The following is a 25,084-nucleotide window of genomic DNA, read 5'->3' on the forward strand; positions in this document are numbered from 1 at the left end:
CTTTCCAGTTTGTTTTAGTTTTCCTCTCAGGAGCCATGTGAGGGAGTGGCTCACCTCCCTCGGCCCCACAACGGCAAGTGTGTCACTGGTTCTGCCGCTGTGGGCAGAGGTGGAGTCTGCAAATACAGGTGTTCTGGAGGGGAAAGGGAGTCGATACACGCCCTTGGGACCAACGGTTTAGTTGGCTCAGTGGGAGAAAGGAAGGGGAGTGACTTCAGGTGAGCAGATTACCTGTGTGGACAGTTACATCAAGAAAACAGGTAAGCACTGTTTTCTTATTTAAATTTACCTACATATTTTTAGTGATTTTATAGAGCCATTAATGTAAGAATATTAAATCCATTTATTGTTTTTCCTTAGGAGATGTCAGTGACTATTTTGAATATTGAAGCTACCCTTTTTCTGTCATATGCCTTCTGTGAATATCGCATGTTAAGTATTCAAAAGTCAAAATTTTAGAAAACAGACTATTAGGAATGATTATTCTCATTATTAAGAAAATTTTCTCCATATTCCATTAATCTTGAATTATCCAGGGCTTTTGAAATATGTTCATAAAGTTATCTTTATATGCCACATGTTGGGATCTCGTGACATTTTCATTACTTTTAATAGCACTGACATTTCTGTGGCACAACTACTGTTCTTGCAACTTGTCTGCCCTTGGCAGAACTGCTGCTGTCTGTGCACTTACAACCACACTGCTGTACTTACAGTTCCCGCTGCCTTTACTAAATACTAAGCCAGCGTGCGACACAAGGGTGGCGTAAATGTGCCCTTTTCTGCAGATGTATCCTTCATAGAAATGGTCTGGGGCCACCAGACTCACTTCTGGGCGTACTGCTGGTTTGCTGTCCCCTGAAGTCTGAGCGCAGAAGGTACACTGGTGGGTTGTGGCATCATGGCTGTCACCATCCTCATCCTCATCATGCCGTCATTTCCTGGGTACTTACTATAAATCAGAACCTGAAGAATTTTGCACAGTCCCTGTTTTTGTTTTTGTAGTGACACGGTATTATTTATTCCCATTCTACAAGCGGTGTAGTGAGCGCGCTCGGTCCGTGCTTTCCTGCAGTAGGTGACCCCGGAGCCTTAAGTGTCTGTAACGGCACCGCGGCCTGTAGGTGATGCCCTTCCTGGCGGCTGGACGCCTTTTGCCCCCGAGCCCTGAGTGACTGCGCCCCTGCCTGTCACTTGCTGCGCTGGTGATTCACAGCCAGCGGGAACAGCGTGGCCGTGAGGCCTGCAGGGCTCGGCAGGCAGGGGATGAAAGCGAGCTCCCAGGCCCGTTACAACACTGCAGAGCGTGGCGGCACGACCGCGTGTCCTCCCTCCTCACTCCGTGCAGGCCGCGTCGCAGCCCTGGTCCCCGCACCTCCTTCCCCAAAGCGGCCGGGGGCCCTGATGACGTCCCGGTAACGCTGCAGCCGCGTCCTAGGCCTCGGGTGGTTAAAGCGCCTTTGCTTTAACGCTCGCCTTTCTCTGCTCAGCAGTGAGTCTGGCCACCTTGAAATCCCGTCCCAACCCCCGGCCCCACGGCCCCTGCGTGTCCGCCCCCCCCCCCCCCCGTGCGTCCCCGTGCGGCTCGCAGCCCTCCCCTCGGCTCGGGCCGTCTCGCGCGTGTCCCACCAAACCTGAGCGCCTCCCCGTGACCTTGGGCCGTGTAGGGCCTTGGATGCGGGCGGTAGGAAGCTGCGCCCCTTCCACAGAGTGAGGCTGCAGATGAAGTGTCTGCTCCCCGCAGGCGCGTCTCGTGCGTTGTGGTGGGGGCCCGGTAGCGGAGTGAGGACGGCCCCTCCAGGCGGGCGGCGCTCGGCCCGGGCCCGGGTCCCACGCAGCCCGCGCTCGGCCTCAGCCTCGGCGGTCCCCGCGTCCTTGTCCTTGTCGTTCGCTGCGGCCTCGCACGTCAGCGCTCACAGCCTCTGCGCGGCGCCCCCGCTGCTGCGGGGAGAAGAGGGGGCTGGAGGCTGCCCAGGCGGCCTGGGTTCTGGGACATTCGGGGCACACGGTGCTTGTTATCTCATGCCTGGTTCATAAAATGGAGTCAACGGCCTTGAATAAATGTGAGCTTCAAACAACGTATCCTGCGCTAGTAGCTATAATAAATGTATCAACTGAGATATGAAAGCATTACACTGCTTTATGACATGTCATTATGTTAACTAATATGAAATCGGAGCTTTAAAACTACTTTAATCTCTTTATCCACTGTATTTGACTTCTTTATTGTCTTGTGTTTTCATAGCAAAATGCTGATGAATACTGGTATGTTCTCGAGTCTCTTGAAGGGAAAGGGGCAATTTGTTGTTTATTCATTCATTCCCTTTACTCTTGTAAAACATTAAAGGATCCCAGAAAATGGTCCTGATTACAACTTTTCGTTAGAAATGTCCTCTCCTGAACTTTTTCCACCTAGTTTCCTTTGATGTTACAAAGTAGTAAAAGAAATAATAAATCTGAAGTAGCCAGCAGAATACTAGGTCGAAAAATTAAGTTGGTGAACTTGTTGCAGTGACGTTGCTAACCTTTGTGGATATGAGAGGGATTATTCATTATGAATTTGTACCAACTGGACAGACAGTTAACCAAGTTTACTATTTGGAAGTGCTGAAAAGGCTGCATGAAAAAGTTAGAGGACCTGAACTTTTCGCCAACAATTCACGGCTCTTGCATCACGACAATGCACCAGCTCACACGGCACTGTCTGTGAGGGAGTTTTTAGCCAGTAAACAAATAACTGTATTGGCACACCCTCCCTACTCACCTGGTCTGGCCCCAGTGACTTCTTTCTTTACCTAAAGATAAAGGAAATATTGAAAGAAAGACATTTGGATGACATCCGGGACATGAAGGGTAATATGATGACAGCGCTGATGGCCATTCCAGAAAGAGAGTCCCAAAATTGCTTAGAAGGATGGACTAGATGCTGGCATTGGTGCATGGCTTCCCAGGGGGAGGACTTGGAAGGTGACATTCGTAGTGATATTCAGCAATGACGGATGTAGCATGTTTTCTAGGATGAGTTCGCCAACTTCATTGTCAGACTTCCTATATAGATCTTTAAAATGGTTTTTAATTTGTCTCAGACTATGGAGACTTTTTAGAACCTGATGAAAACGTGGTTAGGAATGACACACACTCAGTATACGGGGGATGCCAAAAAAATGTATACACATGACTTGTATACATCTTTGTTATCGGTATATATTAAGTATTACAATTTTAAAAGATGTGTAGACAATTTCTTAAGATGTGTAGACAATTTTTGGCACCGTCTTTATATGTAATTTCAGTCAGTTTGTAACTCTGTGGTCCCCAAGAGAATCTGTAGAGCCCAGGCCAAGATGTCCCTATTTCAGAGAGATTGGAAACACTCGGTAGCGCACTAGACTATTTCTGCGCACTGCTGCTGAAGGGCTTATTGGTGATACAGGACAAAGCCCGTAGCTGGGATTCCTGTCCCAGCGGCCTGCCGAGAGCAGTGCTCACGTGGCGACCAAGCAGATACTGCAGTTCCAAACGCTAATGAGGTGGGAGCACAGGTGACAGGCCTCTGCCTGTGCCCCGCTGGAGGGAGGAGCGGAGCGAAGCAAAGCGGCTTTCACAGTGCCAGGCAGAGAGAGGTCCCCTTCTTGTCACGTTGTACAATATGGCGGTGGTGAGTTGAGGTTGGAAGAGACCGAAAGGACACTAGGTTCCGCCAGTGCTTGAACTGCCCCGTGCTTTGCCCTCCCCTCATCTCCTCGTCACTAAGCAACCTGTGCCCCAGGGCTCAGCCCCATCATCACGCGCACCCACGCGCAGGACTTGGAGAGTGCACAGCTTCCTCCTCGAGTGGAGCTGAAGCCCACTCTTGTCACCTAGGTATCTGGCCCTGTCGCACCCCTGAGAGCTGCTTCACATGAGGTGGAGTCACTAAAAATTACTGACGTGCCCAGGATATGTAAGCAGTGCGATTTCTATCAAAGGAAAACCTTTCCTTGATAATGTTTCAGCAAATGCTCCATTTCATTCAGATACTGAAGACGGCTTCAGGTTTGATCCTCTGAAAGTGAAATCATGTATTTGAAAGTGCTTTCTAAACTTAAAGCAGCCTATGAATGTAAGGCCTTACTGTCATTATTGTCAGGAAAATACCCAACTAGAACTAATTCTATTTGCTGCATTGATCATAGGAAAAGTTAAGTACTTATAAAACCTTAAGAGTAAATAATATGGAAAGATTCTGATGATTGAAAACACATGATGTACAAGCCGCTTATGTCAAAGTAATAGGAAGCAGACAGTGTCTCAGTGAGATGCTAGTTTTGTAAAGAAATATACTTTAATTCAATTTTTTACTGTATTTTAACAGCCAATAATCGTAGCTTAAGACAAGTGAAAACAATTAAAAACCAGTATGGTACGAGTAGGACTCTGATAACTAATGAAATCACTAAAAAAGAAATGAACCCACAAATTTAATGCATCTTAATATCCCAACTATTTTTGTTTGAACAAAGAACAACGCATTTTTATCTCAATTACGAATAAAAACTTAAAATTCTCAGAGGAAGGAATTCCTGTAAAAAGCCTGTAAACGGTTCATTTGCAGGAGGATTCTGGGCGATAGCACCGAGACGACCACTGCTGGGCCTTGTTCCAGGTGACATCTGCCCTGTCGTGTCTCCTGTGAGGAGAGATGACAGCATGGTGTGGTGTCTGCACCTTGGTGACTTGTGTTTCATGGGACGTGTTCTCTGTGTGCGTGGGTGTGGGGGGATTAATCTGCCTAAATATACTTTATTTTGTGGTCGTGGGACATTTTCTTCTTGGATAAAGTCCGTTAGCCTTTGTTAGGCCTGCTGACATGAACAGGTTAGAGATGATTTTTTAAGCCCATTAATTTTCATTGTAATATAAAAAATTACTCGAGTTTTTAATTAGTTTAAGAAGAAAAGTCTTTTACTTAAATATTTTGCATTTTCCAGTCCTTTAATTACTTTCTAGAAATACGCCAAATCTAGGAATATAGTTCAATTGCTGGGATTTGGGGTATCAGTGATGTCACTGCAGTGTAAGTGGGTCATTTAAGTGGTAGCTTCATTGTCGGAGCGTAAAGAGACACCGAGACCTTAATTCCATTAGCTTTGCAACAGTTCTTTTGTTCACCCCAAACTTGTCCTCAGAGCCACATGCCACTGACGTGCTCTGTATTTCAAGTAACAGAAACTGCCGTCCGCCCGGAGCCTGTGCTTGTGACTGGTGCTGTGTGTTTGTGTTTCCTGCAGCTGGAAGGGCACAACATCTTCTCCACCCTGAGCTCCAGCGAGTACGAGCTCGTGCTGGAGATCATCCGCAAAGCCATCATCGCTACTGACCTTGCTCTGTACTTCGGGAACAGGAAGCAGCTGGAGGAGATGCACCAGACCGGCTCGCTAAACCTCAACAATCAGTCACATAGGTAAAAACAGTTTTACACGTTTGGAAGCCCGGGAATTGTTATTAGGCGTAAACTTATATTGAAAAACAGAAACGGAATTTGACATACATTTATATTTGAAAGACATGTAAACGTATATATAGTTTTTGTTGTTGTTTTATACGAACTTTATATTGATTTTGGAGATTTTTATTTGACCAAATTGCTGACAATGGATTATGAGGGTAATGAAAATCTGAACTGGAATCAAAAGGAGTCGCATGGGATTGGGTGCTTTAAAGCAAGTCATTTTACAAGAGGCTTCTAGAATTCACCAGTCACAGGTGTGCTCATGGGCCTCACAGACTCAGAAGCAAATGAACATGGGTTTATTTTTCAGAATTGAAACCCTGTTAATCAAGCTAATATGATGGATTCCATTTCAAATTGAATTCCATTTTGTTGCTCTGCTCATGTACATTCTAGGTACAAGCATCAGAATATTGATCTTCTGTGTGGTCAGAACCCTGTAGAAAGCTGAGTGGCAATCGGAAGTTTGTTTCAGGCGTGAGAGGAGTCAGAACAAGGAGTGTGGCCTCTTAACCCTTTCACGGCTCAGCCCAAATTGGCGATTCCTTCTTTTCTGAGCAGGCATGCCTCGCCTGCAGGGTCAGAAAAACGTCCGGTGTGTTTCTCGCAGTTCCGGTCAGCAGATTGGGTCCCAGTCCACTGGCATTTGTGGGTGGTGACTGCCTGCTTTTATTGCTGGAACTTTCTTTGGCTATTTCCGGGTCTGACCACGTCCATCTTAAGTGCTGCTGTTTTTATTGATCTCTAGGTTTGTGAATACTCTTTGTTTGCTGGTTCCATTCTCATCTTGCTGAACTCAGTCTCTTTGTCCAGGTGCCCCCTCTGTGGTCCGTTAAGTACAAATCGTAACATTTCTTCTGGAAGAGTCTGTTTGCAGGTTCTCAGAAGCAGCTCACTCAGGTGCCCCCAAACAAAGCTCGAGGCCATGCAATAGACCTCACCTGCTCAAGAGGAACTGCTGCGTGTGGTGTAACACTGTCTGTGCCCTCGCACAGCTGTCTGTGATTCAGTCTGCTTTCCAGACGGCAGATCCAGATGGTGTGGAGCTTAAACTGGCACAGTCAAGGGACCCTTCTTGGAGGGTAACAATTCAAAGACATCTTATTTTCACTGAGGGCAGTCTGCGCACACAGCCTGGCAGGGGTCGGTGTCACGACGGGCCCTGACGGCCCTTCCCAGCACGTCCTCCTCTGGCCACTCCCAGGGACAGGTGTGCCCACAGCAGGTTGTGTGTAGTGACTCCAACACCTGCACAGAGGCACGCGGTTCATAGTCCTCTTCTCAAGGGAGTCATTAGAGTGGGCGGCACACCTGTGATCAGGTGTCCTTTGCTTGCTGAAACCCACATGCACACGTTTATTCTTAGATTATACTTGACAGTCACGTAACTAGTATCCAGTTTTTTGCATATGTTTTTAGCAAAATGATTACAATAATTATAACGTAGAAAATTTATCATTGCAAATAATATTTGGTTCTTAATGCATAGATATGTATGTCGAAGTTAGTGGTGTATAATGTATAGTTACGTATGATTAAGTAATTTTTGACAGTTAGTAATTTTAAGGGGAATGCCTGTTTTAACAATTCTTAGATACGTAGGTGTATACAAGAAACAGAATAGGGCTGTTCTCCTGTCCAATGCCAACAACTACCTAGTGTAATACCATCCCATGCATGTTTCTGTGTTTATTCAAAGCTCTCTGTGTATGTACACAGTATATATACACAAGTACCTTTTTTCTCATTTTTTTAAACAAAAACATGATGATTACAGGTGCATTCCTTTTTTTAGAGTTATATAACATCATGTAGTATGGAATACTATATACAGGCTTGTTAAATTTTTCACACATGGATAGTCGGGTGTTTCTAGAACTTTGCATTATAAATAATGCTGCAATAAATTCTTCCCTATATAATCTCACCTACTGGTCCTTTAAAAAGTGCATAGCATATGGTGCTAGAAGTGTATACACATATTACATCTTCTGGAAAGGCAGTAGAAATTCACACATCTCCTACCGTATGGGTGAAAACTACTTTTCATTAAATTTCCATTCTCTGACAGCTAACTACGTTAGAGGTCTTCTCGCGTTTGTTGACTATTTATTGTTCTACTTCTATGTATCTGTCTATCCAGAGCTTTTGCATATTTTTGTTGAATTGTTTACTTTTTTATAAATCAGTATGCATTCTATGTTTTTCTTAAGTGTATTAAAAATCTCTCTGTTATATGTTACAAATTTTTTCCGGAGGTGACTTTAAAATTTTTGTTCAGATTTTCTTTTGAATTAATTTCATTTCATGAGGCCAAGTCTGTCATTTGTTTTTATCAGCTCTGGTTTCCTGTCTTGCTTTAGAAGGCCTCCCTTGTCCTCACAGTAATATAAATAGTATTTACAATTTTCTTTGTGTATTTATATAGTTTTAATTTTTATTGTTAGATCTCAGTTCTGGAGTTATATTTTTATGACTATATTTTATAGCTATATGTATACCACTTAACAAATAATTCGTTTTTCCACTGAATTGAATTTAATGCTTTTGTATAAATTTGAACAATTCTTTGGACTCCTTAGCCATTTAAATGCTAATCCTGAGCTGTGCTCATACTGTTTTAATTACTGTAACTAGGTTGAAACTTATCCTACACATCTGCTAAAATTTTCATTCTTCATTTACTTTCCAAAAATTTTATGGAAATTGTTACTTAGTAAGTGCATGTTTTCTATTTTAATAAGAAAAAATTCAAACTTACAGAAAAGTGGAAATTATGCTCAAATATACACTCATACTACATTCAAGCATTGTTAACATTTTATCATGTTTTCTTTGTTGGTTCTTTTTCACTGTGCTACTTCAACGTAAATTATAGACGTCATGACCCTTTATCCCTTTCATCATGAACACTTAAAAAGAAAAAGATATTCTGCTGTCACGTTTGTTTTCAATCAGAAATATCACATCAACATTTTGACTGTAGTTACAGTACCTTGATTCCTTCCCGTGAAAATGAAAACACATTGTCTTGTAATCCAAAAGCGCTGACGTGACTTTTTAGTTCTGACTAAGATTTTATAGTTTGTTTATACAAGTCCTATTACTTTCTTGATACAATTATAAGGGGTCGTTTTATAGATTTTATCACTTGTGAATGTATTTTTTCCAATTTTAACTGGAAATAAAGTTTCCAGTATAAAGTTATGAGTTTTTATTATGTATTTGTGAATTTTGCTTCATGTGTTTAGAAACTTATGATTAAATGTGCATACACATTTATATTCGCTATATCTGCTCAATGGTTTACTTTCTTACCAGTATGAAATGATTACCTTTTTTCTGGTAATTTCTCCTTGCCTTAAAGTTTTCTGTGTCTAATAGCCATATCAGCTTTCTTAGGTTTACCGTTGGCTGTCATATTCTTTTTCGGTCCTTTACTGTCATCCTATATGTGTCTTTATATTTAACGTTTCGCTTGTAACCAGCAATAGTTGAGACTTGTAATCAATCACTGCTTCTTAAAGGACTGTTCAATTTCATTTAATATATTTACCTCTGTCTAATTATCTTGTTTTCTCTTTAACCTCTTGTTCTTTGTCTCTCCTTTTCTGCCTTCTTTTAAGTTAATCAAAAGCTTCTTTCAGTATTCTGTTCTATGTCTTCTATTGTTCTATATCTTCTATAGCTTCTATTTTATTGTTACACTTCTTTATATTTTCAAGTGGTTGCTCTTAAGTTTACAGTATGTGTTTTTATTGGTGCACTTGAATTAATATTATTCCATTTCTGTACAGTGTAAAAGCCTTTAAAAAGCAGAATCCTTTATACTTCTTTTTTGTTTTGATGCTATTATTGTTAAATATCACACTGCTACATGTAATATACCCCACAGGTTGCTAATATTTTACATAGTCAGTTGGCTATTAAGATTTTTAAAAAGAAAAAATAATTTGTCATATTTTCTCATGTATTCCATTTCCAGTATTTTGCATTCATTCACATAGATCCAAATTTCAGTCTCATTATCATCTTACTTTAGTCCAAAGAACTTCTCTTACCATTTATTAAAGTGTGTTGACAAATTCTTTCAGCCTTTGTTTATCTGAAAATCGCTTTGATTTAGCTTCACTTTTTAAAAATACTTTTGCTGGATTTAGGCTTCTAAGTTGACAGTTTCTTTCAGCATTTAAAAAATGTTTTCCAGTTGTCTTCTGGCCTCCATCTTTTGTTTCCAGATGAGGAGCCGGCGGTCATTCTTATCGTTGTTCTTCTGAATAAAACGTCTTTTGACTCTAGCTGTTTTTAAGGTTTTCTTTCTGTTTTTGGTTTTTGGCTCTGTCTTCAGTGTTCCTTTGTGATCTATTTTATATTTATCTTGCTTGACCTCCTCTGAGGTTTTGGGGTCTGTGGGCTGCTGATTACAATAAAATTTGAAAAAGTTTTGATTTCTTCAAATATATTTTTCTGACCCAGTTGTCACTTTTTTTCTGCAACCCTAATTCTGCATATGATAGATCACTTGAAACTGTCTTACAAGTTATAAGGGTTCTGCATTGTTTTTTCAATTCTTTCTTCTCTGCCTTCGTTCAGGTAATTGGGTGTGATCCATTTTTAATTTCACTGATCCTTTCTGCTGTTCTCTCTAATCTGTTGTTAATTCCATTCAGTGATTTATCTATTGTATGTTTCAGTTCTGAGATTTCTTTTTGGTGTATTTTTTTATAGCTTCCATGTATCTCCTAAAATGTCCTATCTCTTCATTTTGTCCAAATATATGTTCCTGCAAATTCTTTAATATATTTACCAGTTATTTTAAAATCCTGTCTACAAACCGAACCTGCAGTGTCTCTGAGATATGCCTGTACCAAAGGCCTAGAATAGTCAAAACAGTTTCGACAAAGCAAAAGCCAAATTGAGAGGCCTTTTGAAGGCCAATTTGAAGCCTCACTATAAAGTAACAGTAATCAAGACAGTGGGTATTAGTGTTTAGGTAGACGAATGGGTGGAACAGATTACAGAAGACTCAAACTGTATAGTCTATTGATTTTCACCCAAGGTGCCAAGATGATTCAATGGGGGAATGGATAGTCTTTTCAACAAATTGCTCTTGAATTACTGAGGTTTTAGTTGGGTGATAGACCTAAATGTAAAAGATCTAAAATAATCTAATTTCTAGAAGAAAACAGGAGAAGGTCTTTAGGACCTTCGGGTAAGAACACAAAAAGTGCTAGTCTTCAGACATAGAGGTCAGAGGACACAAACTTGCAGTTGTAAGATGAAGAAGTTCTGGGTACCACATGTACAGCATGGTGACTATAGTTAATAAGAATGTATTTTACACTTGAAATTTGCTAAGATCTTAAGTGTTCTCACCACAGAAAAAGTAACTGGTGAGGGATGTGGTAATTGTGGTTACCATGTCACAGGGTATACATAATGTCAAGTGATCACATTGTGCAACCTAAATATATACAGCTTTTATCTGTCAATCATACCTCAGTAAAGCTGGGAAAAACAACACAAGGAAAAGCAGTAAGTAATCTTCAAACAAATGATAGACTGAACATCATATTAAAAACTTATGTATGATCTTCAAAACAACCTTTAAGGAAATGAAAAGACAAGACACAGAATGTGAGAAAGCATCTCGATATTTGTATTTAATAAAGGTCTCGTATGACTCTTACAACTTAATAATTATTAAGATAAACAACCTGACTAAAAATTACATGAAAGATTTTCCTTTTAAAATTGATGTAAGTACCAATGTGAATTATATTGAGGGAGATTAAGCAGGAATCAGTACAAATGACAAAGTGAAATGTAGCATATGGGATATAAATTCCTGAGCTCCTGGGGGACTAGCCAGTGATGCTGAGACTGAGAGAAGGGAGCAGAGACCCTGCACGTGACTGCCATTCCCGCAATCACAGGCTCAGTGCCTTTTAGGGACCAGGCTGGGCCAAGAGCTGCCTATGCAGCAAAGGACAGGACAGCCACTGGCCACGCTGCCCTGGGGCGCCTCGTTAAAGAGATGGGCGGTGAACTAAGTACCTTTATAACACATTGTTTAATTACAGGGACAAATTCCAGAAGGGAGAGGGGGTGTTAGACTTCATCTGAGGATGTGGGTGCCATGGAGAGACGGAGGGGCAGCTCTCTCAAGCTGCCATCTGCTGTGGCCCAGATGAGCTCGGGCCATGAGCATCCTCAAAATAAGCTTGTTCTAGAAAGCTCTTAGGGCCTGAATGGTATCCCCCCCACCAAAAAAAAAATTCACATGTTGAAGTGCTAATTCGGAGAACGTATACAGACATAGGATTTTAAAGAAGAAATTAAGGTAAAATGAGGCCATGTGAGTGGGCCCTAATCCAACATGACTGACATCCTGAGAAGATATTTAGACACAGACCTGGCTGAGGCACACCCATGTGCAATCACAGGGACAAGAGGGCCGTCTGAACGCCAAGGAGAGAGGCCCGGGACACCTCTCCTGACCCTCAGAAGGCACCAGCCCTGCCACACTGTGGTCTTGGACTTCCGGCCTCCAGAGCTGTGAGAGAAATCTCTGTTGTGTAAGCCGCCCAGGGTGATGCTTTGTTATGGCGGGCGGCCCTGGGACACTAATCCAAGGGCCTTTGCTCCTCTGCAGTTGAAAGAGCCCGACTCACCCTGGGCGGAAGTAGGCTCAGGTAGGGAGGGGATAGTCCTGGCTGGGCCTGGGGACTTCACTGGGGCTTTCTGTGCACAGGGCAGCCCTCTTTGTGTCTGTCTGGCCTCACTGTGCTCCCCTATTCCCACCCCCAACCCCCGCCCCAGGGAATTGGCACCAGACACCCGTCTTCCCTCCTGGATGGGGGGCGAGTGGGTTAGGAGACCCCTGTCCCCCTGCCAGGTATGGTCTCCCTGATGTGCTAACGTTGGGTGAGGTGTAATGGAGGACTGGGTCCACTGCCAGGAAAAAGGACTCCAGGGACCCTACCTTCCTGCTTCTTGGGACAGTGGGATGGGCTGCGATTCTCCCGCCGTGACGCACGCGAGGTTTCACGTGAGTCACAGCAATCACACGAAAGTTACGCCATTTCACTGAGGCATCACACAATCAAAAACGGCACCATATGATTCTTTTGTAACGTCCAGGCCAAAGGGGCAGGGCCAGCTCAGTGTCCTGATTCAGGCTGGAAACGTGTGCACGCGGCCCTGAATGAAGGGCGGGAGCACTTTGAGTTTCATCAGAAGAGGCTCTCACCCTTCCGTCCTTTCCTGTTTGTCAGAGTCCTGGAAATCACAGCACTGTTTGCCTCTTGGGGGAGGACTCACCAATGAGAGAAGAGCTGGGGCCTTCAGCTGGCCAGACCTCAGAGGTTCCACACACCGTCACTGAGTTCAGCGCTGACCTGGTACGAGGAACCCTCCAGCTGTTGGGGAAAGTGAAGAATGTCTAACGACGCCAAGAGCTGAATGGTTTTCCATTCCCAGGGTCTCTGGGTCTGAGCAAACACTTCCAGTAGTAGAAAGACCTGGACAGACAGCACTGAGGAAACCCCGGGGAAGTAGGAGGCAGGAAAGGACAGCAAGGGGACACAAGCTCTGTGACAGGACAGGAGACTGACCAGTGGGGAGGGGGGCGGAGAGGGTTAGGCCAGGCGCCAAGAGGCTGGAGCTGAGAGAACCTCTCCCCAGCCAGCACTGTGGAGCTGGGCATTTGGGGAGGTCAGGCTAGGTGGTTGTCTATTGCTTGTCTGTCTGCTGGAACGTACTGAGTGCCAAGTGTTTACAAATGCAATGCTGGCAGCAGAGGAGAGCTTCAGAGAAGTAGCAGGTTATTCTTTGGTGTCTCTGTGGAGGAAGTCTGTAGATTTATACTTTCCATTTAGGGCTGTGGGCTATTTTGAGCTGATTTTTGCTAATGGGTGTAAGGTCTTTCTCAGTTCATTTATTTATGTGCGGATGTCCAGTTGTGCCCGGACCCTTTGTTGAAGAGACTCTTTGTCCACTGTGTTGCCTTTGCTCCTTTGTCAAATATCGGTTGACTATATTTATGGGCGTCTACTTTTGGGCTCTCTGTTGTGTCCCACTGCCTCGTTTGTCCATTTTTTCACCAATACCACACTGTTTTGATTACTGTAGCTTTCTCGAAAGCTTGAAGTCAGGTAGTGTCCCATCACCCAACTTTGTTCTTCAATATTGTGTTGACTATTCTGGGTCTTTTGATTTTCCATATAAACATGTATTTCATTTTGGAGGGTGCTAGTATAAAAGCTATTGTATTTAAATTCCTTTTGTTCCTTGCTGGTATTTAGGGAGTTTACTTGCATTTGTTAACCTTGTATCATGCAATCTTGCTACAATCACTTATTGGACCCAGAAGTGTTCTTGTTTATTCTTTTGAATTTTCTACACAGATCATCATGTGAAGAAAGAGTTTTTTTTTTTCCTTCCTTCCTGATTAGTATACCTTCTATTTCCTTTTTTGTCTTATTGCGTTAGTAAGAACTTCCAGTCTGATCTTGAAAGGGAGTGGCTAGGAAGGATATCTTTACCTTATTCCTGATCTCACTGAGAAGGCTTCTAGTTCCTCACCATTAAATATGATGCTAGCTATCGATACTTATGAAGCTGAGGAAGTTAGCTCTAGGCCTAGTTTACTGAGAGCTTTCAATGTGAATGTTCGATTTTGTCAAATGAACTTTCTGCATCTATTGATATGGCCATGTGTTTTTTTTTACCTTATTGGTCACATAATTGGTTACATTAAGTTATTTTTTGACTATTGAGCTAGCCTTGAGTACCTGGGTAAATCCCACTTGGTCGTGGTGTATAATTCTTTTCATACATGTTGGATTTAATTTGATATTTTGTTGAGGATTTTTGCATCTATGCTCATGAGAACTATTGGTCAGTAGTTTTCTTATAATGTCTTTGTCGGGTTTTGCTTAGGATAATACTGTCCTCATGGAATGAGTTAGGAAGTATTTCCTTGCTTTTATGCTCTAAAAGAGATTATAGAGAATTGGTAGAATTTCTTGTTTAAATGTTTGATAGAATTCACCATTGAACCGTTCTGGGCCTGGTTCTTTCTATTTTGGAAAGTTATTAATTATTGTTTAAATTTCTTTAATAGGTAAAATCCTTTTCAGATTGTCTTTCTTGTGTAAATTTTGACAGATTGTATCTTTCAAAGAATTTGTCCATTTCATCTGGGTTATCAAACTTGAGGGCATAGAGCTGTTCACAGTATTTCTTGATCATCCTTTTAATATCCATGGGATCTGTAGTGATGTCCCCTTTTTCACCTCTGACATTAGTAATTTGTATCCTCTCTCTTTTCTTCGTGGTTAGACTCATCAGAGGCTTATTGATTTTATTGACCTTTTCAAAGAACCAGCTTTTGGTTTGGTTAGTTTTCTCTGTTGATTTCCTCCTCTCAATTTTATTGATTTCTGCTCTGATTCTTATTTCTTTTCTTATGCTTACTTTAGGTTTAATTTGCTCTTTTTCTAGTTTCCTGAAGTAGAGAGTTTGATTATTGATTTTAGATCTTTTCTAGTATATGCATTTTAATGCTATAATTTCACCCCTCTAAACACTACCTTTGCTTCATTCCACAAATGTTAAGTTGCATTTTCAATTTTATTTATTTCTAATTTTTTTTCTTGATTTCTTCTGTGTCTTTTGTGTTATTTAGAAGTGTGGTGTTCAGTCTCTCAATATTTGGGGGGATTTTCCAGGTATTCTGTTATTAATATCCAGTTAATTCCTTTGTTGTCTAGGAGCATACATTGTATGATTTTTATTCTTTTAAATTTGTTAAGATGTATTTTATGGCCCAGAACGTGGTCTATCATGGTGAATGTTCCATGTGAGCTTGAAAAGAATATGTTTTCTGCTGCTGTTGGATAAAGTAGTCTATAGATGTTAACTATATCCAGTTGCTTGGTGAGGTTATTGAGTTCATGTATGTCCTTACTGATTTTCTGTCGGCTAGATCTGTCCATTTCTGATAGAGGGGTGTGGAAATCTCCAGCTATATTAATGGATTCATCTCCTCAGAATCCTGTCAGTTTTTGCCGTGCATATTTTGATGTTCTGTTGTAGGCACATACAAGTTGAGGATTACTATATCTGCTTGAAGAATTGACCCCTTTATCATTATGTAATGACCCTCTTTATCTTCGATAACACTCCTTGCTTTGAAGTCTGCTCTGTCTGAAATGAATACAGCTACTCCCATTTTCTTTTGATTAGCATTAGCACGGTATATCTTTCTCCATCCATTTACTTTTAATCTATATGTATCTTTATATTAAAGGGGGTTTCTGGTAGACACCATACAGTTGGGTCTTATTTTCTGATCCACTCTGATGGTCTCTGTCTTTAAGGCATATTTGGACTGTTGATGTTTAAAATAATTATTGATATTGTTGGATTAACATCTGCCTTATTTGTTACTGTTTTCTGTTCTTGGCCTTGTTCTTTATTCCCACTTTTTTCTTTCATTCTTTTTTGAGTTTGATCATTTTCATTGATCATTTTGTATGATTCCATTTTCTTTCCTTTCTTAGCATATCAGCTACCGTGTTTCCCCGAAAATTAAATCTAGCCAGACCATCAGCTCTACTGTCTTTTGGAACAAAAATTAATATAAGACCCGGTATTATATTATATATCTAAGACCCACTATTATATTATATTATATTATATTATATTATATTATATTATATTATATTATATTACATTATATTTTATTTTATTTTATTTTGTATTATATTATATTATTATATTAATTATATTATATTATATTTTATATTATAGTATAGTAATACTGGGTCCTATATTAATTTTTGCTCCAAAAGACGCATTAGAGCTTATGGTCCGGCTAGGTCTTATTTTTGGGAAAGCACGGTATGTCCAGACAGGAAGCAACTCAAATGGCCAACAACAGGTGAATTACTAGGCAGTTCCTGGCATTTATACTATGGAATACTGTACTATTTAGCAAAAAAAAAAAAAAAAAGAAAAAAAAATTAGGAACCACTGATTCGGGCAGCAACGTGGATGAAGCATAGACATTGTGTTGAGCAGAATATCAACTCAAAATCATGCTAGTTTTTATACCTCACTCTTTATTTTCTTACTGAGCAAGTCCTGTTCAAAAGGAACAGGAACTCGTGTTCTCCGCCCCGACGGCCCTGGCCTTGGTTCTGACGTGCTGGGCAGGGCCTTGGTCACCGGCTGTCCCACACTTACCCCCCGGCTCCCCCACATGCCGTTTAAAAAGGGACGCTGCTCCAAAGCTCTTTTTCCCTCTGATGGTTAAGATGTGATCTACAAGCTGGAAATCTATTTTTAAATATGTTTTTATTCTATCTCTGTTATTTTTACTGTTTAACTCTGTGTATCAGTGTGATATCTTCCTTTGATTACGAATTCTTGTTCTCTTTTGGGACTCAGTCCCAGCTGCTATTTCTGGTGTGGGCCTTCACTTCACTAATATTTCCTGCTCTCATGTAGAGCTATATAATCTTTAAAAATGCATGTGTTTAGTAGACAGGTAAATTTCCAATTTAGTTTGTTTTATACCTTTAATACATTAATTTATCTGATATGTTTGGGATGTTTATAGTTAAATATATTATATATAATACTCAGGTGACTTTTTTTAGGTGGTAATTGTAATTACTCCATTGAATAGTCGAGAAGAGACAGGCCTCTCCCTTTATTCCTAGGGAGAGGAATTCCTAGGGAAGAGGCAGTGGCCTCTCCCTTTATTCCTAGAATTAATACTAAAACATGGAAAAACATAATTTGTCTGAGGAAGTCAATGACTGAATCTGGCCAAGAATTGAATTTACCTAATTTCCAGAGAACTACATCCTTTCTTTCAATTAATAATCATTGTGTTTCTAAACCATAAGTAGAGAAATTAAAGTGGTACTTATAAAAGCATTTTATTTACTTACCTGTGATTATGCCTTTTAAGCTTAAGAATGTTTAAGTGGATATGTTTTTTTTCACTCTCAATTATTTTGTGAAAAAAGTAACATTTAAGGTTAATATTTTCCAGAACAATTCTCACACTTGATGTTTCTTCATTGATTTTTGTGAATAGTTTGTGTTTAAATCAGAGTGACAGTGTTCCCTTTCTCTCTCAAACTCTGTCAGCCTGGACATAAGTTACGTGGCATGGTACCTTCTTGTGTGTAATCAGAGGAAGGAATGTCACATAATGGAAGTAATTCCATTCCAGACTTTTGTTCACCTGTGGCACCCAATGATGAATAGCTGTGACAGTGCCTAACATGTAGTAGGTGTTCAAAAAATATTTGTCAGTAAACAAATAATTAAAACTGGAAAATAATAAACAGTGTAGGTTTTATAATGTGATCTTATACTCATATCCTATCCCTAATTATTGGCGCTTTGTGTTCTGATGATTTGACAATATTTTACAGGTATGATGAAGTGGGAAATCTGCTCTCCTTTGCACCCGGTCCCTTCTAGAAATAGACAGCAAGAGCTCAGATAGCTCATCTCATAGAGCACAGGAGTCTCTTTTTCACGAGTGCTTTATCTGTTAGGAAAATGTTTGGTCTAAGAAAAATAAATCCTAATGACCTGTGGCTTAAACACATAGGTTGGGTGGTTTGTTTTCCACATTGTAAAAAGTCTGAAGATGGTAGGTAGCTGCTGTCTCATGTTCAGCTGCATGGCAACGCTGTCTGCTTCCTTGCCCTGTCATCCTGGGCATAGTGGCTCTGCCTGGTCTTTTATCCTTGCATCAGCTGGACTTTACCCAGGTCTTTCTTCTTAGCGCTCCCTCAGCCTTTGTTCCACTTGTTCTGGAGCGGATGGCCACTTACATTCCCTTGATCATTGCTGGAAGTCCTCATATTCTGACACTTGCTCCCTACCTTTTGTCCTTACCAATAATGCTTGTCACCTACTTGGACAATTATGATATCATTACCATATCACTGACATTGTGGCCACATGGCTGCTTAAAGATATGAGGTAAATTTATGTTTTATTTTGAAAATGAAACAACCAGAGACCAATTGTGCACGAAAGTCATTGCTACGTGTCTTTCAAATGCAAGCGACATACATAGTTTAGTTTTCACAAATACCTCATATTTGATAATGAATAAGCTGTTTGAACTTTATAAATAACAGAGCCTGACAAGTGCAGTTAAAGTCCCAGAAATGAACTATTAGACCAGTATAAAAATAACTTATAAAAGGGAACTTATGCTAGTGGTCTGAAAGATGGAGAGGAGAAGAAATCGAGGGCACTACAAAGAAACAAACATTGAAACCTAATGGATTTCTTTGATGAAATCGTCCTTCAAAGCTCTTGCTCTGACCACAGTTAACACAGTTAACACAATTAACCACGACTACAAAGTAAATGTCACGTTTCGAAACCAGTGCCGGACCTGAGCCAGCAATAGGCAAAGGGTAGCTTTATCATTTCTCACTGAAACTACTGAGCACTGCCTCCTTTTGTCTAAAACTGACCAGAATGCCCACAGAAATCAGAACATTTTCATGAATCCCAGCAGCATCCTTCTCGGTGGAGATGAACCCATAGCCTCGCATGCGGTCCACTTCAGCAAACAACCAGTGTCTCAGCAAGGACCCATGTGGTGGAAGCTATGAAATCACATTCAGGTATCCTTCTGAATATTGAAGTGACAGCTATATGAGCTGTTAATAGGTTTCATAATTTTTATTTCTATGTATTGAATGTTGGAACTGCCTTCCTCAAACATCCATTTAAAAAATAAACCGGTTATAGAATTTTGTTATCTCTAAAAACATTAGGAAACATACAAATAAAAAGGCTTATTCTCTCAGTCCCAGGGGATATTTGCGTCCTTGGAAGACATTCCTTCACCCTACTTCTTCCAAAGTCTTTCCTTTGTTTAGATTTAAGTGCACATCAAAGAAAGGATACGATATGAACACTCAAACAATTAAACGAGTCAGAAACAGAACTGAAAAGTTGTTGTGACTGATTTATCATTGAGAGTAAAAAATGAGTAATTTTATTTGTTAAAGGCATTTACTATGAAGTTTATCTTGTATTTATTTATGTATTGGCTAACGGTAAAGTAACTGTTAAATTGTTTTGTCTAAGTAATTTTGGCAGCACGATCTAAATGATAACTAGTTTGTAATCTGTCCACGCCTAGTAGTAACAGTGCCACTGGTGGAATCATTTCCAGTGAGAAAACTGGTCCCAGGTATTTTACGGTGTCTGGTTCTGTTAACATCTCTTTTGTTTCATAGATTTATGAGGTAAGAAATCTTTATGAGGCAAAGCCTATTAGAATATTTAGATAAGAGAAATAAATATTGATTTTCTTTTCTGGCAAATACAGATGGAATGAGTTTGAATTATTTTGATGTCATAAATAATTATTTGCAAACAGAATAACAGCTTTTTTTGTGTTCTGTTTAAGTTTAAATGAATTTACCTGCGGAAGAAACACATAATATAGTTGTTGCGTTAGGAGCCCAAATCCGGAAATAAATCTTCTTCCCTAAACCACAGAGTGCTCACCTGGGAAGTCCAGAGTCCCCGGGTCACTTAGAGGGATCTGAGCGTTCCCACAGTGTGTGTCTGCGGCCACAGGAAGGGGACGCAGGAGTCTCGTCCTGGTTTTGAAAGTTACCTAGTCTGCCCTGTGAGAGAGAGGCTAACCTTCTGACACGTGTCCTTGTGAAAAGTCAGGTGGAACAAAAGATTATCTAATGAGGCACATGGGCCAAAGGAAGTGGGCTGAAGGGAACTAGACGAACCTGGAAACGGATGCGTGGGCATCAAAGGCACGGGTTAGAGCAAAAACAGGGTCTCCCGCATATCCGGGCGTCTGTTTTGGGGAGCAGAAGTGCATCAGACACTGCCCCAGGGGAGGTGGATGCCCTTTCTGTGCCATGCACCCTCCTTGGGACAGGTCAGGGCCCAGGGCAGGACGATGCCCACAGATGGGGAACACCTGTGGCCCCCAGGGGTAAGGCAGCCGTGCGCAGCAGCGGGGCCCTAGGACGCATTAGAATTTAGAATGAGCTGGAAATGACACCGTCTCACTGGTTACACAATTTTGTGTCTTTCTTGACAGTTTTCCTCCTAAATTACGTAATTTGCTTCATAAAAGTTGAATTCAGGGTGTTAAAATTCCCTAATAACTAGTGCTTCATGCTGTCATTAAGTGTAGATTTCATTTAGGGTAAGCATATGTCACCAGACCGGATCATTAAAATTATAATGAGTATGTCTGTTTCAATCCTTTAAGTAATTTCTTTTTTTTCTTTTTCCAAGAGAATAGATTAAACCAACCCCTCCCCCCTTTTTTTAAGTCAGACATGGAACATGTAGCTGTGAGTGCAAAGCAACTGAAAAAGAAAACTCATTTCAGTTGGGAGGTTAGAGCTTGCAAGGTGTATGGAGTCCCAAAGGGTGCTGGAGAGCTGCGTCTGCGTGGCGGGGTCTGGGCCTGCTTCCTCCTTGGAGGGCTCACTGCATTTCTTTGCACCTCAGAGTTCCTCACATAAAATAAAAGCATTGGGATGGACCTTTTCTTCCAGGTCCCATTCAAATTTTCAAACTTCCATGAAAATGGAAAGCTGGCCCATGGCTGTAAAGATTTACCAGTGGATTTACATGCTAACAGCCACGCCCACATCCTTTGTGATTTCATCAGTAAACTTGGGTACAGGTGCCTGTGGCACGTCCTTCGTGGAGCTGGGGGTGGGGTGGCCGATGTTCTCACAAAGCAACACTGTGTTAGGTTCCTTTTCTTTCCTGCCTGTTGGAGCTTCTCTTTGATGCTTTCTTCCTCCTCCATGAATTAATGCCCTCTTTAAACCTCACTCCTGAAAACACAGGGCCTTCTTCGTCCTTGTCACAAATGTGCAGACGCTGTGCTGACCGGTTTTGTGTTATTGTGTTCTAGAGACCGTGTCATTGGCTTGATGATGACCGCCTGCGATCTCTGTTCTGTGACCAAACTCTGGCCAGTTACAAAACTGACGGCAAACGACATATACGCCGAATTCTGGGCTGAGGTATGTCGTTGAGTTTTGGATGAATATGGATGATATCAAGAAATGGGACAGCATGGGTGATAAATGTTTGAATGCTTCAGTAACAGCATGTGAGTTGCGCACATTGCTCATGAATGTCAAAAACCATGGTCAATCACATGTGATGAAGAATTGAGCATTTACACACAGTTACAACGTGGGGAACAATCATTCTGTTACCTCGGGTTTGAATATTTGTGTAAATCCTCTGATGTGAACCGAGAGAGGTCAGGAACTTCTTCACTGAGCAATTGTGCAATCATTTTCTTAATAGTTAATCATGTGTTCATTCAGAAATCATTTCTGGTCATCTACTTCACAATAGGCACTGAAAAAGTATTTGGAGGGACCCACAATACCATGTGCCTACACTTAGAAATTCGAGAGAATAGCCATTTTGTACCACGACATAGAAACTTATGTAAATATACCAAATAGTCAATTCAACAGGAAATTACAAGGTCTATAAAATATGTGGGATATTAATTCATGATAGTCCTGACATGTGACACAAACATGTAAATTACTTTTCTTAACATTTTTCTTCACTGAGTTTTCTAAATTTACATAAATGTGTTTTACTCCTCAGTTTTCTTTCTGAATTGCCCATGAGTAAGTAGCATATAAATCTCTTGTTCAAATTGATCTACAAGCATGTAGACCCCTGCATATTAAAGGATTATTTTATATAATAAAGCAAGTGACAAACCCTTTGGGTACCTCATTTGATTTGAAGAAGTAAAAGTGAATTTGGAGGGCAAAGATTTTGGAAGTTGATTATTCAAACTATATATAACACACACATAGAAAAATGTATGTAAAAGTAAAAACCAACAAATCCTCCAGTTAAAAGTTTAGCAGGAATGGTTTATAGCATTGAATTATTTCACAAAGAATTTCTATCACATGAGGACCACAGGCTTGAATTGATTACACTCATGGCGTGTGTGTGTCTGTGTGTGTGTGTGTGTGTGTGTCCAAATCTAGTTACTCTTGCACTCAGTTAAGAAGGTTGTTTAGATGTTCATGTCTGAACTGTAATATTTGACTTTATTATCATGGTAAACTTAATTTCCATGTGTCTAAAAGTAATAATCTGGAGAACATTCTATAACTATCACATAAGAAAACGGGTATGAAGCCAGCTTATTGTTTTGCAAATAATTTTATTTAATTAGTACATTTTATACTTGAACGTCTATGTTTGTGTTCTAAAATGTGAATCAAACTGTGGCAAGCACGTAGGGTAGGTTTTTTCCCTTTCTGTTCTGGTTGGATACATATTCCACAAGACGGACTCAGCTCCCAGCATGTTTCCCAGACGCCATCTCCCAGGACCTCCTAGCTCATGGGAGGAAACCAATATTGTCTCCAAGTCCTGCCAGTTGATCTCGTAGATGTTCAGAGAGTCCGTCTCTCCCCCGTCCCCATCCTCTGCCCTCCTGCAGACCTTCAGACGTCATGCCTGGCGGAGGGCGACGTCTAACTGGATCCCTTGCCTGTATCTGTCAGAAGCGGCCAAACAGTACTTGAGTGTGGTCTTTGGAGTCCTGTTAGATGAGATTCAAATCCCCCTTTGGTCCTTAGGATCGGCCTCGGGACAGCCCTCTGACTTATCTCCGTGCCTCAGTTACCACCTTTGCGAGACCGGGGACTTTAATTCTGATGGCATCAGTACTCTGCTTCCAGTCCGTCTCTTGACGCTCTGGCAATAAAGACAAAAACCGTGTGTCTCCAGGCATGTTGCTCTGCAAAGCCGTTGTGTCTCCAGGCATGTTGCCCAGCCCCTGGGGTTTGTCCCTCCTTCTCGTCGGGGTCCCTGCAGTTCCATCTGCCCGGGGTCCCCTCCCTTGCCCTCTACATCCCTTCTCTCCAAGCCTCAGACCGCGTCAATTCTCCATCGTATCCATATTTCATAGAATGTGCTTGTTTACTGTTTATCATTTATCCTCATTTGTAAGGACAGAGTCAAACCATCGTTTATTTCAAATCTTTGTAATTATTGGACGTACTACGTAAATCCTTGAAAGCAAGGGGCCTACTTGGTTCCACTCACATATTATAGAAAGACAATAGTTTGAGAACCACTGATTTTAATAGTTAAAGTGGTAACTAGAGCACAGTTATACTTCAAGCGCCCTTACATTGTTAGAACAAGTGTCTGCCCTGTGTGTGGAAATTCTCAGCGAGGGATAGAGCAAGTTGTTTCTAGACGCTGTCTTAGCAAACCTAGGATGGTGTTAGTTCTGTACTTATGACTTATGAAAACAAACTTAATTAAAATGCAAAAATAAAAAAGAAATGTGAGGGAAAAGTGGAGTATTGGGGGAAATTTAGGAACTGTTAAGGAAGGAGATTTCAACAATCTTTAACAAATAGAGTAAAATAGATTTTTTAAGTGGAGATAATAATATCTAACTCATAATATTTCGTGAAGATTAAATGTGATAGTCCTTACAAGTTATTTCGTCCAGAGTCTGCAATATAGTGAATCTTTAGTAAGTGTCTGTGATTATAACTTGTCCCGTGATCTATAGCCAATCCTACTGTGTATCTTCACTGACACATTTTAGCAGACAAGTGTTTGTTCTTGATCCATCAGTATTTCCCTCTCAAGCTTCACCAGGTCAATGCACATGAAAAATTGTTTGCAAAGGAAGTCAGAAAACGGCCTGCTGGTCCTTCCCTGCTTGTTCCCTGCTGCTCTTCACTGCTTACTTTATCACCATTTATTCTAGCCTCTGACTGCTGTACAATGAAACCAGGAGATGTCAGGGTTTTCGGTAATGCAGTACAGGAGAAAATCAGGATAAAATGCAAACAATGATACTTTAAGTTTTTTTATTACTTTCCCTTTTTGGGGTGTCGATCGCCGAAAACATGATTCCTTTTGAAGAAAATGAATGACTAAAGGGAAGAATGTCCTAATGCCATACTTTTAGAACTGTTCATGAGTTGAGAAAGCCTGATTTTCCCCCCATATTGTAGGGTGATGAAATGAAGAAGCTGGGAATCCAGCCTATCCCCATGATGGACAGAGACAAGAAGGATGAAGTCCCCCAAGGCCAGGTATGAGTTACTTTGTACAGGCGGATGGCTTCAGGTGCTCGTCCAGCCTGGCGTGAATGAAAAGCAGACACCATCTTAGGTTTTATGTGCAGTGAGTGGATGGGGCGTTCCAAGTCTGGTGATCAATGCAGAAACATGCAATTTTATCTTAGAGGGGCTGAGAACTAGAGAAAAAAGAAATGGGCCCTTTGCCCTTGAATCTTTACCCACTGAAATGAGCCTTCACATGGAAAGACGCTCTTGGAATCTCATTTGTACTGATGGGAAAATAGACTTGACTGACAGTTTGTATTTCTCAGCTGGGGTGAGGGCTAACTACTGTAACCTCTGATTTTGTCCCCAAAGCAGCAAGTTGACCTTGGAAGTGGGAGGGTATGGCTGTGCTGTGGATGGGGGGGGGGGGCAGTTAGTAGTGAGAGGCCAGAACCCA

At 41.1% G+C, this 25,084-nt stretch overlaps 1 protein-coding gene across 5 annotated transcripts in view; it reads left to right on the forward strand.

Annotated features, from left to right (window-relative positions):
* The window catches only part of PDE10A (phosphodiesterase 10A), a 470,871-nt gene that overhangs the window by 435,161 nt on the left and 10,626 nt on the right, over positions 1 to 25,084 (forward strand). For all 5 annotated transcript variants that reach the window (XM_081045170.1, XM_081045167.1, XM_081045168.1 and 2 more), the window contains 3 exons: positions 5,271 to 5,443; positions 21,456 to 21,567; positions 24,574 to 24,654. In XM_081045170.1, coding sequence (XP_080901296.1) covers positions 5,271 to 5,443; positions 21,456 to 21,567; positions 24,574 to 24,654 — 366 coding nt within the window. The remainder of the gene's footprint in view (positions 1 to 5,270; positions 5,444 to 21,455; positions 21,568 to 24,573; positions 24,655 to 25,084) is intronic.

This window comes from Rhinolophus hipposideros (assembly GCF_964194185.1).
Source record: "Rhinolophus hipposideros genome assembly, chromosome: 3".
In the NCBI taxonomy this organism is placed as follows: domain Eukaryota; kingdom Metazoa; phylum Chordata; class Mammalia; order Chiroptera; family Rhinolophidae; genus Rhinolophus; species Rhinolophus hipposideros.